Genomic DNA, 21,438 nt, shown 5'->3' with positions numbered 1-21,438 from the left:
CACAAATTTTTTTATTGTTCACATCATTTACTTATTATTTTTTTAAAATAAATAAATAAATTTATTTATTAAGTTATTTCTTTTTAGTTTTAAACGAAAAATATGATTTCAATGATTTTATAGTTATTTGAAGAATTGATTCTAATTATTAAAATTGTGTTCTGGGAGTTTAATTTGATTTTATAATTATATATTAATTAGTTATAGTTTATTTTGAATACAGCTAAGAGTGGTCCTTTGATTTTAAATTCTAGTGTTGCTATACATCGTAGAGACAGTCTAATGACTTGAACGCTTATCCTCATTTTATTGGGTATGTGTTTCAGTTGTGAAAAATTTGTGTATTTTTGTTTTAAAATTGTAGAACTTTTATTGTGAAACTCAATATAATTGTATTGTTTTGTTAAAATAAATTATCTTACATGATTGATAGGCATTTCATATAGGCATTGTCTACTTGATTCGTACATATCTTGATACATCATCTCTTAATTCATATATATGTGGGAAGCTTAATGATATATTTTTTATTGAAAATATATTTGTTTATTGTATACAATACTGTATTATATATAGGATATGTTGTGCAAGAGGAAGTCATTAGTTTTGTAGTATGAAAATATATTTGGCCTTTAAACTCGATTGAAAAAAATCAAATTAGTTCATTTATCACGTGTTAATCACGTCAAAAATCATTGTAGATTGTCACGTCAGTATTATAGATCACCACATCAACTACTGTCACGTGAAATGTATATAAATTTTAGATGTAAAATTGAGTAGAAACCTATGGTCATTTCAAATATAAAATAATAATAAAAAGTTGAAATTGCTTATGTTACAACGTGAACAAAAATCAAATGCGCATTTTAAATGCGAATCCCCTATTCCCTCACTTTAGGATGGTCATCTTAATTTGTCATTTATTTTTATTTATCTAATGATATATATATATATATATATATATTGTTGTACTTTTTTCAAATTTCTTTTATAAATCATATATTTATTGTTGATTTTTTGTCCAACAAAGTATTTAAAACTTTTTCACTGATCAAAGGTTTTGAAATTTCATATCTTTTAATCAGTCTCTTAATATCATTGACAATTCATATGATCAGACAAACAATTTTATAATTTGACGATCATATATATGTCCTTATACAAACCTTCGAATAATTATAATATTCTTTATATGACTGAAAGAAAGAGTAGAGCTCCCACTCTCTTCTTTTTACACACTTTACATTATATATATTTTATTTTAATTCAAAAGAATTATCAACTGTATTATATATAGAAAAAAAAAACCCCGCTCAAAACCGTCGTAAAATCACTCTTCACACCAACAGATATAAAAAACACAATATCATTGGGATGGATATAAAATTTTATGCGATAGATTTTAAGTAAAACCTGTTTCTACTATTAAATTATGAAGGTTACACTCCACCATTTTTCAATTACGTTGATATTTGCATCATCTTCCCCAAACATCTAATCCCATTTTTGAAAGGAAAGCGGAAACTGCGAGCATTCAAGATGGAGTGAGAAGTTTATACGATCAGCAGGGCTGTAAGCGAAGCTTCAAATCGGAGTCATTTCTCGATCATCGCCATTGTTGATCTCTGCTAAAACTCGGTTGAACAGATCAACATCTCAAGGAAGGAGTGGACCTTCATTGCTGAACCCGTACTCGAGCTCGGCGTCTTCTAACAACATCTGGAACGACGGATGGTTGGCGATCTCAGCCTTGATCGCGAATCTTCGTCTTTGGGCTCCAAGGTAGACGAAGAAACACCCTTCCGGTGCTATGTTTCCGACACCGTGGCCGTTCGGAGACGTCGGCGATCTTGATGCGTTGCAGAACCTTTCCCAGACCTTCATGACCATGTTCTTCCATTTCCTCTTTACAATATCCATTGCACTCCACTGAGAAAAAGAAGAGAGAGATTTCTTGATAAGAAAAAAAAACTATTGAGAGCCAACTTGTTGGTCTTCTTCAACCTCCATGCTTCCTAGTGGATAAAATTAAAACAAAAATAAATTGAATCAAACATGAATTGAACGTATGATCAACCAACAACAATAATTTTAAAATAATTTTAAGACAAAACATAAACCTCTTGTGTTGGGGATTGTTGTTATTCAGCACATGGAGAGCAGAGCACATTTAAATTAGTGGGGAGTTTTATATATGTATGTATATATATAGGAGTAGTCCTTTTGGGAAGAATCTGAAGAAAAGTTTAAGAGAGTGGGATAAGAGCCGGGTAATTATTATGGTGACGAAAGATTCACAACACGTAGTAGGACTAACCATGTAATCCAGATTCTATATTATTTATTCAACTCATGTCAATTAAATTAAAAACATTATATTTCATTACATGAGTCTAAGTGAATGGAATATATAATCTAGAGATGATAATGTATCGGGTTGAATTTTTGATTTATTTGAATTTGATCTGAAAGTTAAATCTCTTCATCCGTATTCGACTCGATCTGGGTTTAAGATAGTCTCATTCGACTTGAAACTCGACCTAATATTTTAGGTCAAAACTTGTACTCAATTTGATCCGACTCGACTTATATATATAATTCATTTTTATTAATTAGATAAAAAAACTAATTGAAAAATAATAATATAGAAACAAATATATTAGGGATAATTATAATATTATGTCGAGTTAAGTTGTTTTTTTCATCATAAACTCAAACTCAACCCGACCTGACCTGACTTCACCTTTAAATAATTCGATCCAACCCAACGTAAACCTAATTTTTTAAAATTAAAAATCAATATGACTGAATTGAGTCGGATCAAAATCCACCGGGTTCAGATGAAATGACCATATTAAATAATTACTCTTAGTTGTTTAATTTAAATATTATATATTTTTTTATTAAATATTATATAAATATATAAAAGGTAAACTACATGATTGATTACTTTCGTTTAAGTTTTGTATATTTTTTCACTGAATTCAAAAAACATAATATTTGATTGTTTTCGTTTTTATTTAACTAATATGGTCACTACGGATTGTTGATGTGAGACAGTGAATTTATAAAACAAAAGGGTAAACTACACAAATGGTCACTAATGTTTGAATAAATTTTCATTTTCTTCACTGAAGTTTTAAAAGTAACAAATTTATCACTAAAACATCAAAAAATTTATAATTTCTATTTTTTTCCAAACATCCCACCACCTCCATTATATTCACATGAATCATCCTTCACACAACACCAACCCTAGACAAAAGCAGGTCTGCGCTGCTATCGTGGGATGTAAAAAGATGACATGACCTATAAAATTGACTGAAACCAATTTGAGTCAAAGCTGTTTGTGACCTGAGCTATGGTCATCACAAATCGACTCGAGTCTGAACTGGTGTCTACCTAAACTCGAGTTGGACCTAGAAATTGTGTATTTGAACCCGACCTGCATCCGAACTGAAAATGACCCTGAACCCGAATTAAACCGATAATATAACAACCGAACTCGACCTACATCCAACTGAAATGAACCCGAACTCGATATTAACCTGGTAAATAACTGGTATTACCTGACCTATTATCAACCTGGCCTATTATGAACCTGATCTGTAATTGACCCAACTTGTAAATAATCCGACTTGTTATTGAACTGATTTAATATTTATCTGACTTGATGTTTACCTAACTTATAAATTACAATTAATGAAGTTGTGAGATTTTGAATTTATAATAAACTATATTACTTATAAGTTACAATTGATGTAGTTGTAAGATTTTGATTAAATTGTTAGATTTTGAATTTATAATAAACTATGATAATCAATATGATAATTTTTCAAAAGTTAAAACAAATCGTTAGTTATGATAATTAAATTAATAAATTTACTATCTATATTAGTTATAATCCTTATATTATAAATCTTAATTATAATCATTAAATTAATTTAATTAAATAATTTATTTATTGAACATGATTTTATTAGATTATATTAAATTAATTTAAATATTTATAAGTTTAATTTATTTTTTATGTAATAACTAATTAATAATTTAAATATAATTTAATATAATTTAAAATTTTAAAATATATATAAAAGATGAATTTATTTGAGATTGAAAATTAAAATTTTAAAAATTATGTATCGATTTAAAATAAACGGTATATATATATATATATATATATTCATGTGAGTTTAATAAAAAAAATATTCACATAAGTGGTAGTAATTTAAAGGTGGGAAATGATAATTTTTGATTTTATAATTGGCAGATTTAGTGGTGGTAAACTTTTTGAGGGAATTTTGGCAATCTGATTTTATAATTCTGAAATTTTTTAGGGAAATTTTCGGGCCTAGCTGGAAGGTTTTAATGCCCAAAGAAATGGTTTGGGTTAATTAGGTCTATAATCCTCCAACAATCAACATTTTTTTTTGTTATTTGATTTTTTATTCTTTTCATTTCAATCATGGTTTAATTGTAAATCACTTATTGATTTTTTTAATTCAATGCAATTTAGTCATGTATACATTCTAATTACTTTTAAGAGAAAATAACCTCAGTGACCAAAAATGCCTTATAATATACGATTTTAACCAACTTTTTTTGGATTTGCCAAAATGACCAACTAAATCGCAATGCGATCGATAATTTTGCAACGCGATCTCCGGTATCGCAAATCAGTTTCCAGATTCGTAACGCGATTCTGACTATCGCATTGCGATTTCCCAAATTCGCGTTGCGATTACGTAAATCGCAATGCGAATACGTAAATCGCAATGCGATTACGTAAATCGCAATGAGAATCTGACTATCGCGATGCGATTTACATAGCGCCATTCGTATTAACACGTATTTTTTTTTCAAATTCCAAACACGAATATATTAATATATCGGAACACTGAACCGTCCACATTATATCCCGTAATCGCAACTCATAACCTAAAACCCTAAATCACAACTCAGTCTCATCTCCATCTCTCACTCTCTAAGGCGAAATCCGTCCCCATCTCTGACGAAATCAGTCCCCACGACGATAACAGTCTCCATCTCCGGCGAAATCATTCACGGTCAGAAATGAAAAATCAACCAAATCAACCACCGAGGGTTAGTTTTTTTAATTATTTTTATTTTTAATTTTTTGCATTATTATTAGGTTTTTCATATTGAAATTGATGATAAGTTTACTGGTGTTTTCAATAATAGATTAACCATTTCACTTAGATTGCTTATTATATTCATTCGATTGCTGCCAATACTGCTAAAGTGTTTAGTCTTTAACCCTGTGAAGTTAGTATTTGTCTTTGTTTTGTCTTTTGGTTGAAGTAATGCAATCCATTCAAGTTTCTTTCAATTTTAGTATTTGAAACCGAGAATGACTATCGCAACGAGTGAATCGCAACGCGAAAATGACTATCGCAATGCGAATTTGACTATCGCAATGCGATTTTTATTTCGCGTTACGATTCTTGCGTTGCGATAGTCAAATTCGCGTTGCGATAGTCATTTTCGTGTTGCGATTTTCATTTTCGTGTTGCGATTTAAAGTTTCAGAAACTATTCTTCTTCTGCAAATTGAAACTTGAATGAATTGCATTACTTCAACCAAAAAACAAATACTAAATTCACAGTGTTGCAAATTTAAATTTGAAGAATAAACTACTACTCTTTATGTTTATTGTTCATATCTTCACAGTGTAGTTTTTGGTATATCTAAATTGGTATGTTTATTGTTTTTGCAGAACTTTTATTCGGCTCAATTGACCTTAAGAAATAAAGTAAGCCTGGCCAAAACAATTGCGTCGAAGCTTTCACCTGCACAAAGAAAAATATTTGAGGATACTTGCTTTGGGCCATGGCTGAAAGTACAACATCCGGGTGGAGATGCTATGTTGACCCATCTGTTTCTTCAAACCATGACTAGCGATCTACCAGAGACTATACAACGTCGTGATGAAGAGATATGGTTTGATTTTCCACCGGCATATACATGTTTTGGGCGAGAGGAGTTTTGCTTAATCACCAGTCTACGCTTCGGACACGATGATGTAGATCGGTACACTAGACATATTACCCGCCTATCATGGTTTTCCTGGGTTTTTCCTGAGCAGTCAACGGAGAAGTCGAATTTACACGTGGAAGACTTGACGAGATTATTGAATAAGAAAGATGGTTTTACTCGGATGGATGACATCGATGTTGCCCGAGTATGCCTTCTAATACTTTTGCAAGCCGACTTTTAGGCAGAGAGGCCCAACAACCTATTCCTAATATCTAATTAAATTGGTAGAGGACCTAAATGCATGGAACCTGTTTCCGTGGGGTTCGTATCTATGGAGAGCTATATGGAATAAGTTGTCATCTGCCTTTAATGATCGGAAAAGTTTGCGTGGTGATGGTTCCAAATACACTTTTTCATGCTTTATTTGGGCCTTTAAGGTAATAATTTTTATATAATGTTTCCAAAATTATAATTAATTCTTTAACAATTACTAATGTTTGTTATTATATTGTTTGTAGATTTGGATATTTGAGGCCTTTCCCGCCATGCAGACATATGCATTAAAAACTTCTAATGATATTCCTAGGGCTATTTCCTGGAAGAGGAAACGGTCCTTGCAGCAATGGGAAGATTTACTACCGTATACTACAATAAATAATGTAAGTTAACACAAATACTACCATATGTTTATAAACAAGTTATTACTAGTACACATTTAACTTTGTTTGAGCTTTTATATTGTTAGGAGGCCAATACTCCATTACAGAGGCTGACACCCACGGAAGCTGAGATTACCACTGATTGGTGGCAAGCTAGTAAGCTTTTTTTTATGGCACGGATGATGAGCAGCCACCACTTCGAGAGCCATCACCTCACCCAGAGCCATCACCTGATCGACCCGAATATACACCTCCATAACGAGAGTCATCACCTATTCTGTCACATCATCGAGCCTCTTCTCCACCATCACCTCATGATAGGCGACCGGCAAAGATGCCACGATGTTTATCTCTCTGTTTTCCACCTTCATCTCCACGGGATGAGTTAGGGGAGTTACGTAATGAGGTCAATGCCTTGCGTGAGGAGGTCGGTACTTTACGCGATGACAATGGTGCATGGCGTGTTGAGGTGTCTACTTTACGTGGTGAGGTAGCATCTCTACGTGAGATTGTAGCATCGTTGCAGAACGAGGTTCATACTCTACGCAACGAGGTAAGTTTAATATTTTTCATATTTAACTTGATGATAAATTTACTCGTAATTTCACTTAGATTGCTTAGTAAATTCATTCGGTTGCTGCCAATACTGTTTAACTGTTTATTCTTTAACCCTGTGAAGTTAGTATTTGTTTTTTGTTGTCTTTTGGTTGAAGTAATGCAATCCATTCAAGTTTCAATTTGCAGAAGAAGAATAGTTTACTATCGCAATGCGAAAATGACTATCGAAAATGACTATCGCAACGAGCGAAAATGACTATCGCAATGCGAAAATGACTATCGCAATGCGAAAATGACTATCGCAACGAAAGAATCGCAATGCGAAATGAAAATCGCATTGCGATTCTCTCGTTGCGATAGTCAAATTCGCATTGCGATAGTTATTTTCGCGTTGCGATTTTGTTGTTGCGATTTTCATTTCGCATTGTGATTCTCTCGTTGCGATAGTCATTTTCGCGTTGCGATAGTCATTTTTTGCGTTGCGATTTTAAGTTTCAGATTCTATTCTTCTTATGCAAATTGAAACTTGAATGAATTGCATTACTTCAACCAAAAGACAAATACTAACTTCACAGTGTTGAAAATTTAAGTTTCAAGAATAAACTGCTACTCTTTATGCTGTCATTGAACCTGCACTAAACCTATATGTTGTCCTTTTAAATGTTTATATAAGTTCTTACTTCTGGAATGTTATCTGATGTATTTTGTGAACAATGATATAATAATGACTTGGGTGAATACCTTGCAAGTTTGAAATATATTTGTCTTTGTTCTCACTGTTTAATATCATGTCTGTTTATTTACTGGTTTATGTATTAATTTATTTTTAGCGGCCTGCTAAGGTGGATGCTCTACGTCGGGTTTTTCTTGCAAGACGGAGTTCACGCATCAGACGGCGTGCATGTGCCATTACGTCTCCGTTCACCCCAATAGTGCAAAGAATCCGTAAGAAAAAGCCTGACTCACCTGTCATCGTTCAAGAGTCCTCCCCTATCATTCAAGAGGCCCCTATCATCCCTCAAGAGTCCTCTCCCACCGTTCAAGAGGCCACTGTCATCGTTGAAGAGGTCCCTCCCAACATTCTAGAGCCCGATTCACAGGGCGTAATATATCAAATTATTGAGAAGCCCCATCACGTGCCGGACATGATGGATGACTGTTGGCTTTCGTATAAGTTACCGGCCATTACCATTCCGACAGATGAAGTGGAGAGGAAACAACTACCGGAAACAATTCTAGATAATACCCTTTGGTCTAAGACCGCAGTTGATTTTTATCTACATGAGCGGAGCCAAGGGTGTTACGCTGACATATACAAACTCAACGATGATATGCATTTGTTGATTGAAGGGTCTTGGTGGGGTGTATTATTAGGGGTTGAAGACAACGGCTATTTCGATGGGGGGTAAGTCTTATATTTCTTATATTTCAGTTTGATTAATTTTTTTAAAATTTATGTAATTCACTAATATATGGCTTTTTTTGTAAAACAACATATTGATGCATGGGTGACACGTCTTCTAATTGTAAGGAAATTGAAGAAAAATATTAAAAAAACACGATATACAATTATGCCGACGTCTTTTCACGTAGTTCACTTGAAAAATCAACGACATGAATCTTATGTGTTGGCTAATGGACAAGCTAAACTTTATCATGCATGGTGAGAGGTCGATAAGGTTAGTATATTTGTTTAAATATTTTAAAGGTGTTCATAAATAAGTACAATTTGAATTATTACATTTCGATGCAGGTGTTTATCCCTGTTTTAGACCGTACTCATTGGCTTCTCGTCGAGCTTCAGGTCCCATCCCTAAAGACAATAGTATATGACAGCATGATAAATTACATATCATTGTCTGATTTGAGAGATATGATTAAGGGATGGAGCTCTCATTTGGCTAAATTCTTGGATGCAATTGATTATTGGACTAAGTCTGGAAACAAGAAGCCAAAGAAGTTCAATGTTACAGTTATAGAGACGAGACCGCCACAACAAACGAAGGAGCCAGAGGGGATTGTGGTCCTCTCGTATGCATGCTTGGAGCGTTTGACGACAGGAAGTACACATTTTCTACCTCCTACCGATAGAGATAGAGGTGCAGTAGGCTTGTGGTTTCGACATTTTATGGCTAGAGCGATATATGCGAGACGCTGCCTACCTGCATCCGCGTTATGAAAGTGTCCATAAACAATTTGTAAGTCAAATGCAAGTATTGTTAAACATATTTACTCTTTTTGGTTTGAAAATGTTTGGTTAAGTAGCTAGAATTCAATAATTTGCTGTTTGTAGGTTTTAGATGTGTAGAAAGTGTTGTTGATTCAATGTTTGGTTTCTGCAGGTTAATCTTGAAGTGAGCTGCGTGAAATGGATGTATGGGTGCAAAAGTTGATTTCATTATTATTTTTTGATTGTTTAATTGATTTGTAAAAGTTGATTTGTAAATGTTGATTTGTTTAATTGATGTGTACATAATATTTGTGCTTGTTTAATTGATTGAAATGTAATAGTTGATTTGTTGATTTCAATCTGCATTATGTTGAATGCAAAACAGACTATCGCAATGAGAGAATCGCAATGCGAAATGAAAATCGCAACAAGTGAATCGCAATGCGAAAATGAAAATAGCAACGCGAAACTAATTTGCGTTGCGATTTTCATTTTATTGCGATTCACTCATTGCGATTCATTTGGATTGCGATTTCATTTCGCATTGCGATTCTCCGTTGCGATAGTCATTTCCGCGTTGCGATAGTCAATTCCGCATTACGATAGTCATTTCCGTGTTGCGATAGTCATATTCGCATTGCGATAGTCAAATGAATGTCTAATAAGTGATAACAACTGAACATATCATAGCAATGTTCAAACTCAAGTTACTAATACATGCCTAACTGAAAATGTTAAAAGTTCACACATAATATACACATAATACAACGTTTGCATTTAAAAATCACCTAAGTTAACAGTCCCAAAAGGTGAAGCCGGTTGTGATTGGGATTTTGATGAGGATCCATATTTTGGTAGAGGAAAAGATGATTGTGATGGCACTGGTGATCCACATGTCAACCTTGTATGACCACTTTCCTTGCACCGACTACATGCGATCTCTTCTTCTCTTCACCCTTAGACGTATACGATCGTGACTTTTTGGTCGGCCAGGTAGCCTTCTATCCATGGCTGTGGCAAAACTGTTTGTAAGTCATCTGGTATGTCCCACTCAGAAGGATGTGGAATAGGGTAGACAATCTCGCCAAAGTCTGTCGATATACTTCTGTAGTGTAACAATCATAGCGTATGCGCTTGAATCATCTTAGTTTCGATGAAGATAAACTTTTATAACATGGCCACACGGATAACCAGATCATCATACAACTACACGTCTTTGCATTTAGATCGACAAGACCATTTAAGTTATTATCCAGTACTTCAAAAAAGTGTTTGAACATGGTTCTACTCTCCATGACGTTGACTTCACAACACGTTTCGTTATCTTTTTTTCTGTCCATGGTGTAACACGATGTTCCAATGTTCCTGTAAATTTAAATAAATAATACTTAGTAAAATATATGATAAGTTACGAATTTAAAGAAATAATACCTGCATGGTTTCTTTTCTTGTAGTACCACTGTTGAATAGAGGCTCGAAAAAACTCCATTAACATAGTAATGGGTAATTTCCGGGAATGACGACTTAGAGCGTTGATTGATTCTGCACTATTAGACGTCATGAAACCATATCTTGCTCCAAGTTGATGTACTCTTGACCATCTTTCAAACCCGACATCTTCTAGTGTTTGAGCACACTGAGGCAAAACATGTCTTAAACAGTTTATATGCTTATTAAAATCCACTTCCCGATAAGCTTTTACAGCCTTCCAGTATGTCCATTTGTGATTTTTTATACCACAGACCTTGATTTTAGATTTCTATACAAATGAACACCACAAAGTCCATGAAAAGCATCTGGAAACACCTTCTAACAGCGTTGTCAATTGAGTTTCCCTATCGGATATGATTGTCAGATTGCTAATAGGACCTATGCAATCCCTAAGATGCCCCATAAACCATGTCCATGAATCAGAGGTTTCAGATTTGCCAACCCCGTAAGCTATTGGCAGTATCCCATTGTTAGCATCCATGGCTACTGCTAATAAGTTTACTCTAAGGTATCGCCTTTTAAATGTGCTCCGTCAACTATAATAACTGGGCGCATGCAATTAAAAACGAACGAATCTACAAAATCATATACACAAGAAATATAATCATTTAAATGTGAAATGCATGTAACTAACAAAATGAGTCAACAAAATTATATTGATTTACTAACCGCAGCACCAATGGCATAAACAGCAACTCAAAGCGTCCATCTCTATCTGTTTTGATATGAGTTACCGACCCATGATTTTTCAGCTTTAAATTGTGACAATAAGCCGCAGTTGGGCAAACGATGCTTCTGGCGACCCCCTCAACAATTCCAAGGCATAACATTTGGCTCTCCAAGCTTGAGAATATGAGATACTAATCTTGAACCAAGCATTCATCAGTCATAATTTATGTCCCCGATATACCCTACCATTCAAAAACATTAACTCAGTCAGAAAACCACCCAACACCTTTTTGTTTGCCTGTCTATGGTGAGGAAAACTTGGGTTCTTGAACATGTATGTTTATCAATAAAAGTCCTAACTTGAAACATTTCGCAATCTTTTATCCTCTTTGCAATCATACGCCACATACAGTTTTTGTCAATCATACACCTTGTTTCGAAACGATCTTTGCTTGATTTGTTAACTTTTAGTTGATAGCCATCTTCCACACATTTCGTATACAAAGCTATCTTCAAGTCTTCCTTTGTATCAAAACAATCATCTTTCTTGATACGAATAATTTTTGTGTAACAATCAACTGCTATCTTTACCAACTCTTCTTCCGGTATCTGAAGTAATTCTGGCATATTCCAGTTATACTCCCATGGCATTTTCTTCGGGGACTTTTCTTTGGGGATTTCTTCTTATTCTTTTTTCTTCTTCAGTGTTATATGAATTACAGAATGGATGTTCAACATGTTCATTTACAGTCGTAACTTCCTCCTCATTATCATCAACAACATCTTCCTCGGCAACGGCTGTTTCATCATCAAAATTCGGGTATTGACCAATATCAAAATCATTACACGCAGGGTCTGTTTCTTCTTCTGAAAAATCATCAAAATCCGAGTATTGACCAAGATCAAAGTCCGGGTATTGACCAAGATCAAATTTCGAATACTGACTAGTACTCATAATTTTTTCTGTTGGCTCATCATCGTCTAACTGGTTAATACGAAAACCGGAATTTGGTGCTGAAAGTTTATTGGGATTTGGATTAGAGAAAGGTTGTGGGGTTTTGAGATTGTGTTTGGTATTGGAAATGTGGTGAAACAATATTTGCTTGATGATGAAATTGTGGTCGAACCATTAAATTTTGAGCACCATAAACTGGGGTTGAAAAACTTAGTTGATTACTACCCGCTACTGACCCAACTTCACTACTTCTAGGTTCAACAATATACAATGTAACATCATCACTTGAAACACTAATGTAAGCAATGAATCATTCAGCATCTTCATTGTCGGTTAACAAATAAACTTTACCATTTCTCTGATAAGATAGCCTAAATCCACTTAGGGGCTCTAAATTCAATTTATTTACAACACGCAACATTAGAGTTTCATAAGTTAACTTTTTTAATGACAATTTTAGTTGAAGATTCATGGGTAAAGGCATATATTGTAAAACACCATGAACATTCTCCCATGACCCTCCAAAACACAAATCTATCCAAACATGATCAACATTAGATGATTTCATTATTATGAATTAATTTACTAAACAAACGAGTTGCGAAACTAAAACCTGTTGCCGGATGGGGAAGGATGTCGTTGGATATAGGAACGGATGTCGCCGGAGAGAGTGATAGATGGAGATGAAATGAGTTGTGATTTAGGGATTTAGGTTATGAGTTGCTGCTGCTGCGTAGTTATATACCAAAAACATTTGTGTTGCGAAATTAAAACCTGTTGCGAATTCAGAAATCGAGTTGCGAATTTGAAATTCAGTATTGCGATAGTCAGAATCTCGTTGCGATTTACAGATTCGCATTGCGATTTACGTAATTGCATTGCGATTTACGTATTCGCATTGCGATTTACGTAATCGCATTGCGATTTACGTAATCGCATTGCGATTTTCCAAATTCGCGTTGCGATTTACGTAATCGCATTGCGAATTAGGAAAATCGCAACGCGAATTTGGGAAATCGCAATGCGATAGTCAAAATCGCATTGCGAATATGGAAACTGATTTGCGATACCGGAGATCGCGTTGCGAATTATCGATCGCATTGCGATTTAGTTGGTCATTTTGGCAAATCCAAAAAAAGTTGGTTAAAATCGTATATTATAAGGCATTTTTGGTCACTGAGGTTATTTTCTCTACTTTTAATTTTCCCTTCTTTCTTTAATGTGCATAATCATTAAATGTCAATATTAATTTTAAAATCTTTTATTTTAGTCACATATATATATATATATATATATATATATATATGCGTGTGTACATACAGCATACATATTTACTTATATATACATATGCTTATATATTATATACTTTATACTTTTATATATATATATATATATATATATGTATATACATTAGTATATATGTATGATGTATGTACTAACTATATATATAAAAGTAATATATATATACTTATATTATATATATACATATATGTTATACATATACTTATATTATATAATTATATAAATATATATTTATATTGTATGCATAAATATAATGTACAGTGTATATATATATATCATATTATCATAACATTCATCATACATATAATATATATATTAATATATATTATAATTGTTTCAAATTTTTTTCACCTTCCGAAATGAATGCAATTCAATCCATAACATTCATCATACATTATATATACATGTATGATGTATCATAACATTCATTATATATATATTATAATTGTTTCAATTTGATCCTTGCATGTTGTTTAATTTATTTAAATTATAGTTTGTAATTTCATGTTTAATCAATTTAATCCTTCAAATTATATTATAAAATCTAAAACTTTATAAACTTTTGTTCCTCAACTTTTAAATGAAAGCAATTCAGTCCATTTCTATATTAATTTCATCTTCACATTTCACAATTTTTTCAATTTGATCCCTATGTGTTGTATAATTTATTTAAATATTAACTTGTAATTTCATATTTATTCAATTTATTCCTTAAAATTATATTTGTATATGAAATTGACCCATACTTATTTATATTTTTATAATTTACTTCAAACCCAATAAATCAAATAATAAACTTCATTTCAAACTCTATAAATTATATCATAATCTCCAAACCCTTAAACTTTTTCACCAACTTTTTAAATAGATTCAATTTTGTCCATTTTTATATTAATTTCAACTTAACATTTTATAATTATTTCGATTTGATCTCTTATCCATGTGTGTTGTTTAATTCATTTAAATTCTAGTTTGTAATTTCACGTTTGTTCAATTTAGTTCTTAAAATTATATTTTTATTAAAATTGACCTATAATTATTTTTTTTAATTTACTCCAAATCATATACAATTACAAATTATAATTCGTCGTTTATGAAAATGAAAAAAATAATTAACCCAAAAATAACTCGACCTGAACTCAATCCATACCCGGTAAGATCCGACCTGAATTTTATCTATCAATTATGTGACCCGATCTGAACGAGATCAACCTGAAGTCCATCTGAACCTGAATTAACATGGTATTTAACTGCTTCGGACATGAACCATTTTGACATGAACTAACGTCGATCTGAACTGAAATTAACTCCATCCGAACCTAATATTTTAGGTCAAAACTTGTACTCAATTTGATCCGACTCGACTTATATATATAATTCATTTTTATTAATTAGATAAAAAATCTAATTGAAAAATAATAATATAGAAACAAATATATTAGGGATAATTATAATATTATGTCGAGTTAGGTTGTTTTTTTCATCATAAACTCAAACTCAACCCGACCTGACCTGACTTCACCTTTAAATAATTCGATCCAACCCAACGTAAACCTAATTTTTTAAAATTAAAAATCAATATGACCGAATTGAGTCGGATCAAAATCCATCGGGTTTAGATGAAATGACCATATTAAATAATTACTCTTAGTTGTTTAATTTAAATATTATATATTTTTGATTAAATATTATATAAATATATAAAGGTAAACTATATGATTGATTACTTTCGTTTAAGTTTTGTATATTTTTTCACTGAATTCAAAAAACATAATATTTGGTTGCTTTCGTTTTTATTTAACTAATATGGTCACTGAGGGTTAACTTCTGTTAGACCTTTAACGGATTGTTGATGTGAGACAGTGAATTTATAAAACAAAAGGGTAAACTACACAAATGGTCACTAATATTTGAATAAATTTTCATTTTCTTCACTGAAGTTTTAAAGTAACAAATTTATCACTAAAACATCAAAAAAATTCTAATTTCTACTTTTTTCCAAACATTCCACCACCTCCATTATATTCACATGAATCATCCTTCACACAACACCAACCTAGACAGAAGCTGGTATGCGCTGCTATCGTGGGATGTAAAAAGATGACCTGACCTATAAAATTGACTGAAACCAATTTGAGTCAAAACTGTTTGTGACCTGAGCTATGGTCATCACAAATCGACTCGAGTCTGAACTGGTGTCTACCTGAACTCGAGTTGACCTGGAAATTGTGTATTTGAACCCGACCTGCATCCGAACTGAGAATGACCTGAACCCGAATTAAACCGATAATATGACAACCGAACCTGACCTACATCCGACTGAAATGAACCCGAACTCGATATTAACCTGGTAAATAATGGTATTACCCGACCTATTATCAACATGGCCTGTTATGAACCTGACCTGTAATTGACCCAACCTGTAAATAATCAACTTGTTATTGAACTGATTTAATATTTATCTGACTTGATGTTTACCTGACTTATAAATTACAATTAATGAAGTTGTGAGATTTTGAATTTATAATAAACTATATTACTTATAAGTTACAATTGTTTAGTTGTAAGATTTTGATTAAATTGTTAGATTTGAATTTATAGTAAACTATGATAATTAATATGATAATTTTTTAAAAGTTAAAACAAATCGTTAGTTATGATAATTAAATTAATAAATTTACTATCTATATTAGTTATAATCGTTTTATTATAAATCTTAATTATAATCATTAAATAATTTATTTATTGAACATGATTTTATTAGATTATATTAAATTAATTTAAATATTTATAAGTTTAATTTATTTTTATGTAATAATTAATTAATAATTTAAATATAATTTAAAATTTTAAAAAATATATAAATGATGAATTTATTTGAGATTGAAAATTAAACTTTTGAAATTTATGTATCGATTTAAAATAAACGGTATATATATATATATATATTCATGTGAGTTTAATAAAAAAATATTCACATAAGTGGTAGTAATTTAAGGAGGGAAATGACAAATTTTGATTTTATAATTGGCAGATTTAGTGGTGGTAAACTTTTTGAGGGAATTTTGGCAATTTGATTTTATAATTCTGAAATTTTTTAGGGAAATTTTCAGGCCTAGCAGGAAGGTTTTAATGCCCAATGAAATGGTTTGGGTTAATTAGGTCTGTAATCCTCCAACAATCAACACTTTTTTATTTTGTTATTTGATTTTTTATTCTTTTCATTTCAATCATGGCTTAATTCTAAATCACTTATTGATTTTTTTAATTCAATGCAATTTAGTCTTGTATACATTCTAATTACTTTTAATTTTCCTTCTTTCTTTAATGTGCATAATTATTAAATGTCAATATTAATTTTAAAATCTTTTATTTTAGTCACTTATATATATATATATATATATGCGTGTATACATACATCATACATATTTACTTATATATACATATGCTTATATATTATATATTATATATTATATATTATATACTTTATACTTATATATATATATATATATATATATATATATATAAGTATATACATTAGTATATATGTATGATGTATGTACTAACTATATATATAAAAGTAATATATATATACTTATATTATATATATACATATATGTTATACGTATACTTATATTATATACTTATATAAATATATATTTATATTGTATCCATAAATATAATGTACAGTGTATATATATATGCATCATATTATCATAACATTCATCATACATATAATATATATATATTAATATATATTATAATTGTTTCAAATTTTTTACACCTTCTGAAATGAATGCAATTCAATCCATAAGATTCATCATACATTATATATACATGTATGATGTATCATAACATTCATTATATATATATTATAATTATTTCAATTTGATCCTTGCATGTTGTTTAATTTATTTAAATTATAGTTTGTAATTTAATGTTTAATCAATTTAATCATTCAAATTATATTATAAAATCTAAAACTTTATAAACTTTTATACCTCAAATTTTAAATGAAAGCAATTCAGTCCATTTTTATATTAATTTCATCTTCACGTTTCACAATTTTTTCAATTTGATCCCTATGTGTTGTTTAATTTATTTAAATCTTAACTTGTAATTTCATATTTATTCAATTTATTCCTTAAAATTATATTTGTATATGAAATTAACCCATACTTATTTATATTTTTATAATTTACTTCAAACCTAATAAATCAAATAATAAACTTCATTTCAAACTCTATAAATTATATCATAATCTCCAAACCCTTAAACTTTTTCACCAACTTTTTAAATGGATTCAATTTTGTCCATTTTTATATTAATTTCAACTTAACATTTTATAATTATTTCGATTTGATCTCTCATCCATGTGTGTTGTTTAATTCATTTAAATTTAGTTTGTAATTTCACGTTTGTTCAATTTAGTTCTTAAAATTATATTTTTATTAAAATTGACCTATATTTTTTTGTAATTTACTCCAAATCATATACAATTACAAATTATAATTCGTCGTTTATGAAAAATGAAAAAATAATTAACCCAAAAATAACTCGACCTGAACTCAATCCATACCCGGTAAGATCGACCTGAATTTTATCTATCAATTATGTGACTCGATCTGAACGAGATCAGCCTGAAGTCCATCTGAAGCTGAATTAACATGGTATTTAACTGCTTCGGACATGAACCATTTTGACATGAACTAACATCGATCTGAACTGAAATTAACTCGATCCGAACCTGAACTGAAATTAAATCGATCCGAACCTGAACTGAACCTGATTTCAAATCAACCTGAAAATGGTCCGAATTGATTTGACCCGGACCCTACCTGATCCGAGTAGAACCATAAAATTAACCTGACACGACCTGTATCCGATTTGATCTGACCTAACAGGATCTGACCGAAACCTGAACGATTACATGATTTTACATCCCTATGTGAAGCTTGGGTTTGCGTCTCTAGTAGTTCTCTGCAATGTAACATTGATGCTGAGCTTTGTTTTTTTTACAACAAGAACATAGAAACTTAAGCTCTAGTTTTGTTTCTAAAATTTGATAAGATAACTTGGAAGGTTATACATCCCTATTCTACTAGTGATCCAAAGATTCAAGTACATGTTCAATGGTTCATTTCCTGACATGGATCCATAAACCGGTTAATATTCAATAAGTTCTATGTTCCTTATGAAGAGTAAAGGATAACAATTTTCTATCTCCACTTAAGCACAAGGTACCATGTAATATCCTAAATTTTGGTATGGTGGCTAAAAAGTAAATTTTAAAAGTATGGGAATTAAAGTGTAAATTTGTAAACGTTTAGGGACTAAAATGTAATTTTTCAAAAGTTATATTTTGGGACTGTAATTTAGTAGCTCAGCCCAAGAACAAAATTTTAGTGGGTTTTAGAATTTTAATTTGAAGTTTGTATAAAAGTTTATTAAGTGATAAAGATCGGTAAAATATTCAAATAACCGGATCGAATCGGAAGTTTGCAAAAATTTGAAGGAAGGTAGTTTGGGGCTAGAAATATTATATTGATATTTTCATTTAGTGGAATTTGATGTGAATTAGTGAAATTGGATGAATTTCCATGTAAAGTGGAATAGTGAAATTTAGTGACTAAATTGAATTTTTAGAAAATTGGATGGGAAAAGATGGAAATTGATATATGAGATTTTTATATTTATTTAAGGATATTAAAATGGAGATAAAAGGATGGCATGGTAGTAAAAAATATGATTTATTAAGGGTAATTTGACTTTTGGGCTAAAATGAATTTTAATTCATTTTAAATTGGGGTTTTAAGGAGATATTTTGTAAGAAATTTCAAGAAATATCATATCATCTTCTCCATTCTTCCGTGACTCCATAGCCAAGATGTGCGAGGTTTTATTTTTCATTTTTGATCCATTTTAGTGAGAATTTGGACTAAAGTGTGAAATAAGAAAATGTTCTACACTTAATTTCTACAAATTTGTATAGGTATTTAATTGTTTCATGCTTAAATGGTGAAGTGGGTATTTATGGTGGTTGAAGAGAAAGTTGAATTTGATTGAGATAAGGTTGTAATATAACTTTAAGAGTGTTATGGAAGTATAACAAGTATGAAAATTGATTGGAAATGATTATAGGGACTTAATTGAAAGTTTTGGCTATGATGGGGTATTATGGAGAGATGTTAAAAATTTGTTAGTTGGATATGAATGGTTTAGAATGATCTTATATGCTTGGAATTGTGTTTTGGATCAAATTGGAACTTTGTTGGGTTTTAAGGACTATTTTGCATGGTTTGAAAAGTGAAGGATTAATCGTAAATTGTTGGAAAACTAGAGTACCATGCTGTAAATTATGATTTGATTGATGAAATGTTGCATCTAGATTAACATGGAATGATGTATTGGGTTGGTTTGGAATTTAAATAAATCTTAGGGATCAAGTTGTAAGTTTTGGAAAGATTAGTGATGAAATGAGAATTTGACAATGTTGAAGTATTGTTTGAAAGTATTGTGAAATTGGCTAAATGTGATGATTGATTTGGATTAAATGATCACCAAAGGATTAATTTAAATGTTAGTGAAATGTTGAGTTTAATTTTAAAGAAATGTTGAATGGTGACTAAAAATGAATGGTTGAAAAGTTAAGTGAAATTATTGTGATAAATGATATTTTAAGGATTTAATAGAGTTAAAGTTAGTTCTCAAGTGGGTGACTGAAATTTTTATCGAACTTATGTCGATAGCATTTTTAGAATATTATGCAAATTTGAGTTTAGTATATTAGTTGAAATACTAATATATGTTTGAAATTATATATGTCGGGAAATTGATTGACGTGTAGATCGCAACCGAAAACAAGCTCAAAGTGAATTTAAAGAGAATGATTAAGCTCGAGACTAAATCGGTAGTAGCAAATAAAGCTAATGAGGCAGGTGAGTGCAACTAACTTTTATATAAAATGATACAGGACGACTTGCGACGAGTCAACCTCAATCAAACTGAAAATAAAATGTTTTCAAATCGTATTTTAAAAATACACATTTTATTATTGTTTATTTTATAGTATGTGAATATTTTGGGTATGAACTGGTCAATACTGGTTTTTAAGAGATTTTTATTTATATTCGATTATATGAATAATTTATATGGAAATAGTATATGATTATGAATTAAGCCCATTGTATGAGATTGAGAGTTAGTGGTACAAATGACATGCATGAGATGGAGTGATATCTGATTACTGATATGATATGATATGATATTCGTGTACATCTGTCTGAAACTAAATATGCATTATGATATTCATAATGTTTTGACGTAATGAGTTATTATATATGTTTCTGATTCATTGCGGTGATAACGTGTTCTATAGTATATATACTTTTGTTTAGCACTAAAAGTACTATATGTTACTGGCAGTGGATTTACATATAACACGCACACTCGTTATCTAACTCACATACTATACGTTCTCATGAAAATACAGTGGGTGATAATTTGATCTGAATAGAAAAGTATAAACTTGAAACGACACAATATAATTGACTTATGAAATTTTTACAATATTGTTCTTCTTACAAGCATCTGTTTTGATAATTATATGTATTTAATTTTAATAATGTTTTTAT

General features: G+C 30.9%; 1 protein-coding gene across 1 annotated transcript in view; it reads right to left on the bottom strand.

Annotated features, from left to right (window-relative positions):
• Window positions 1-1,659: 1,659 nt before the first annotated feature.
• Window positions 1,660-21,438, bottom strand: part of LOC120140527 (auxin-responsive protein SAUR40-like) — a 31,168-nt gene continuing 11,389 nt past the window's right edge. Inside the window, exon 2 of the mRNA XM_039155499.1 lies at window positions 1,660-1,932. Within this exon, the coding sequence (XP_039011430.1) occupies window positions 1,660-1,932 (273 nt within the window). The remainder of the gene's footprint in view (window positions 1,933-21,438) is intronic.

This window comes from Hibiscus syriacus, unplaced genomic scaffold (assembly GCF_006381635.1).
Source record: "Hibiscus syriacus cultivar Baekdansim isolate YM2019G1 unplaced genomic scaffold, ASM638163v2 tig00110785_pilon, whole genome shotgun sequence".
Lineage (NCBI taxonomy): Eukaryota > Viridiplantae > Streptophyta > Magnoliopsida > Malvales > Malvaceae > Hibiscus > Hibiscus syriacus.
The sequence above is the reverse complement of the archived record's forward strand: the minus strand, read 5'-3'. Positions and strand labels throughout refer to the sequence as shown.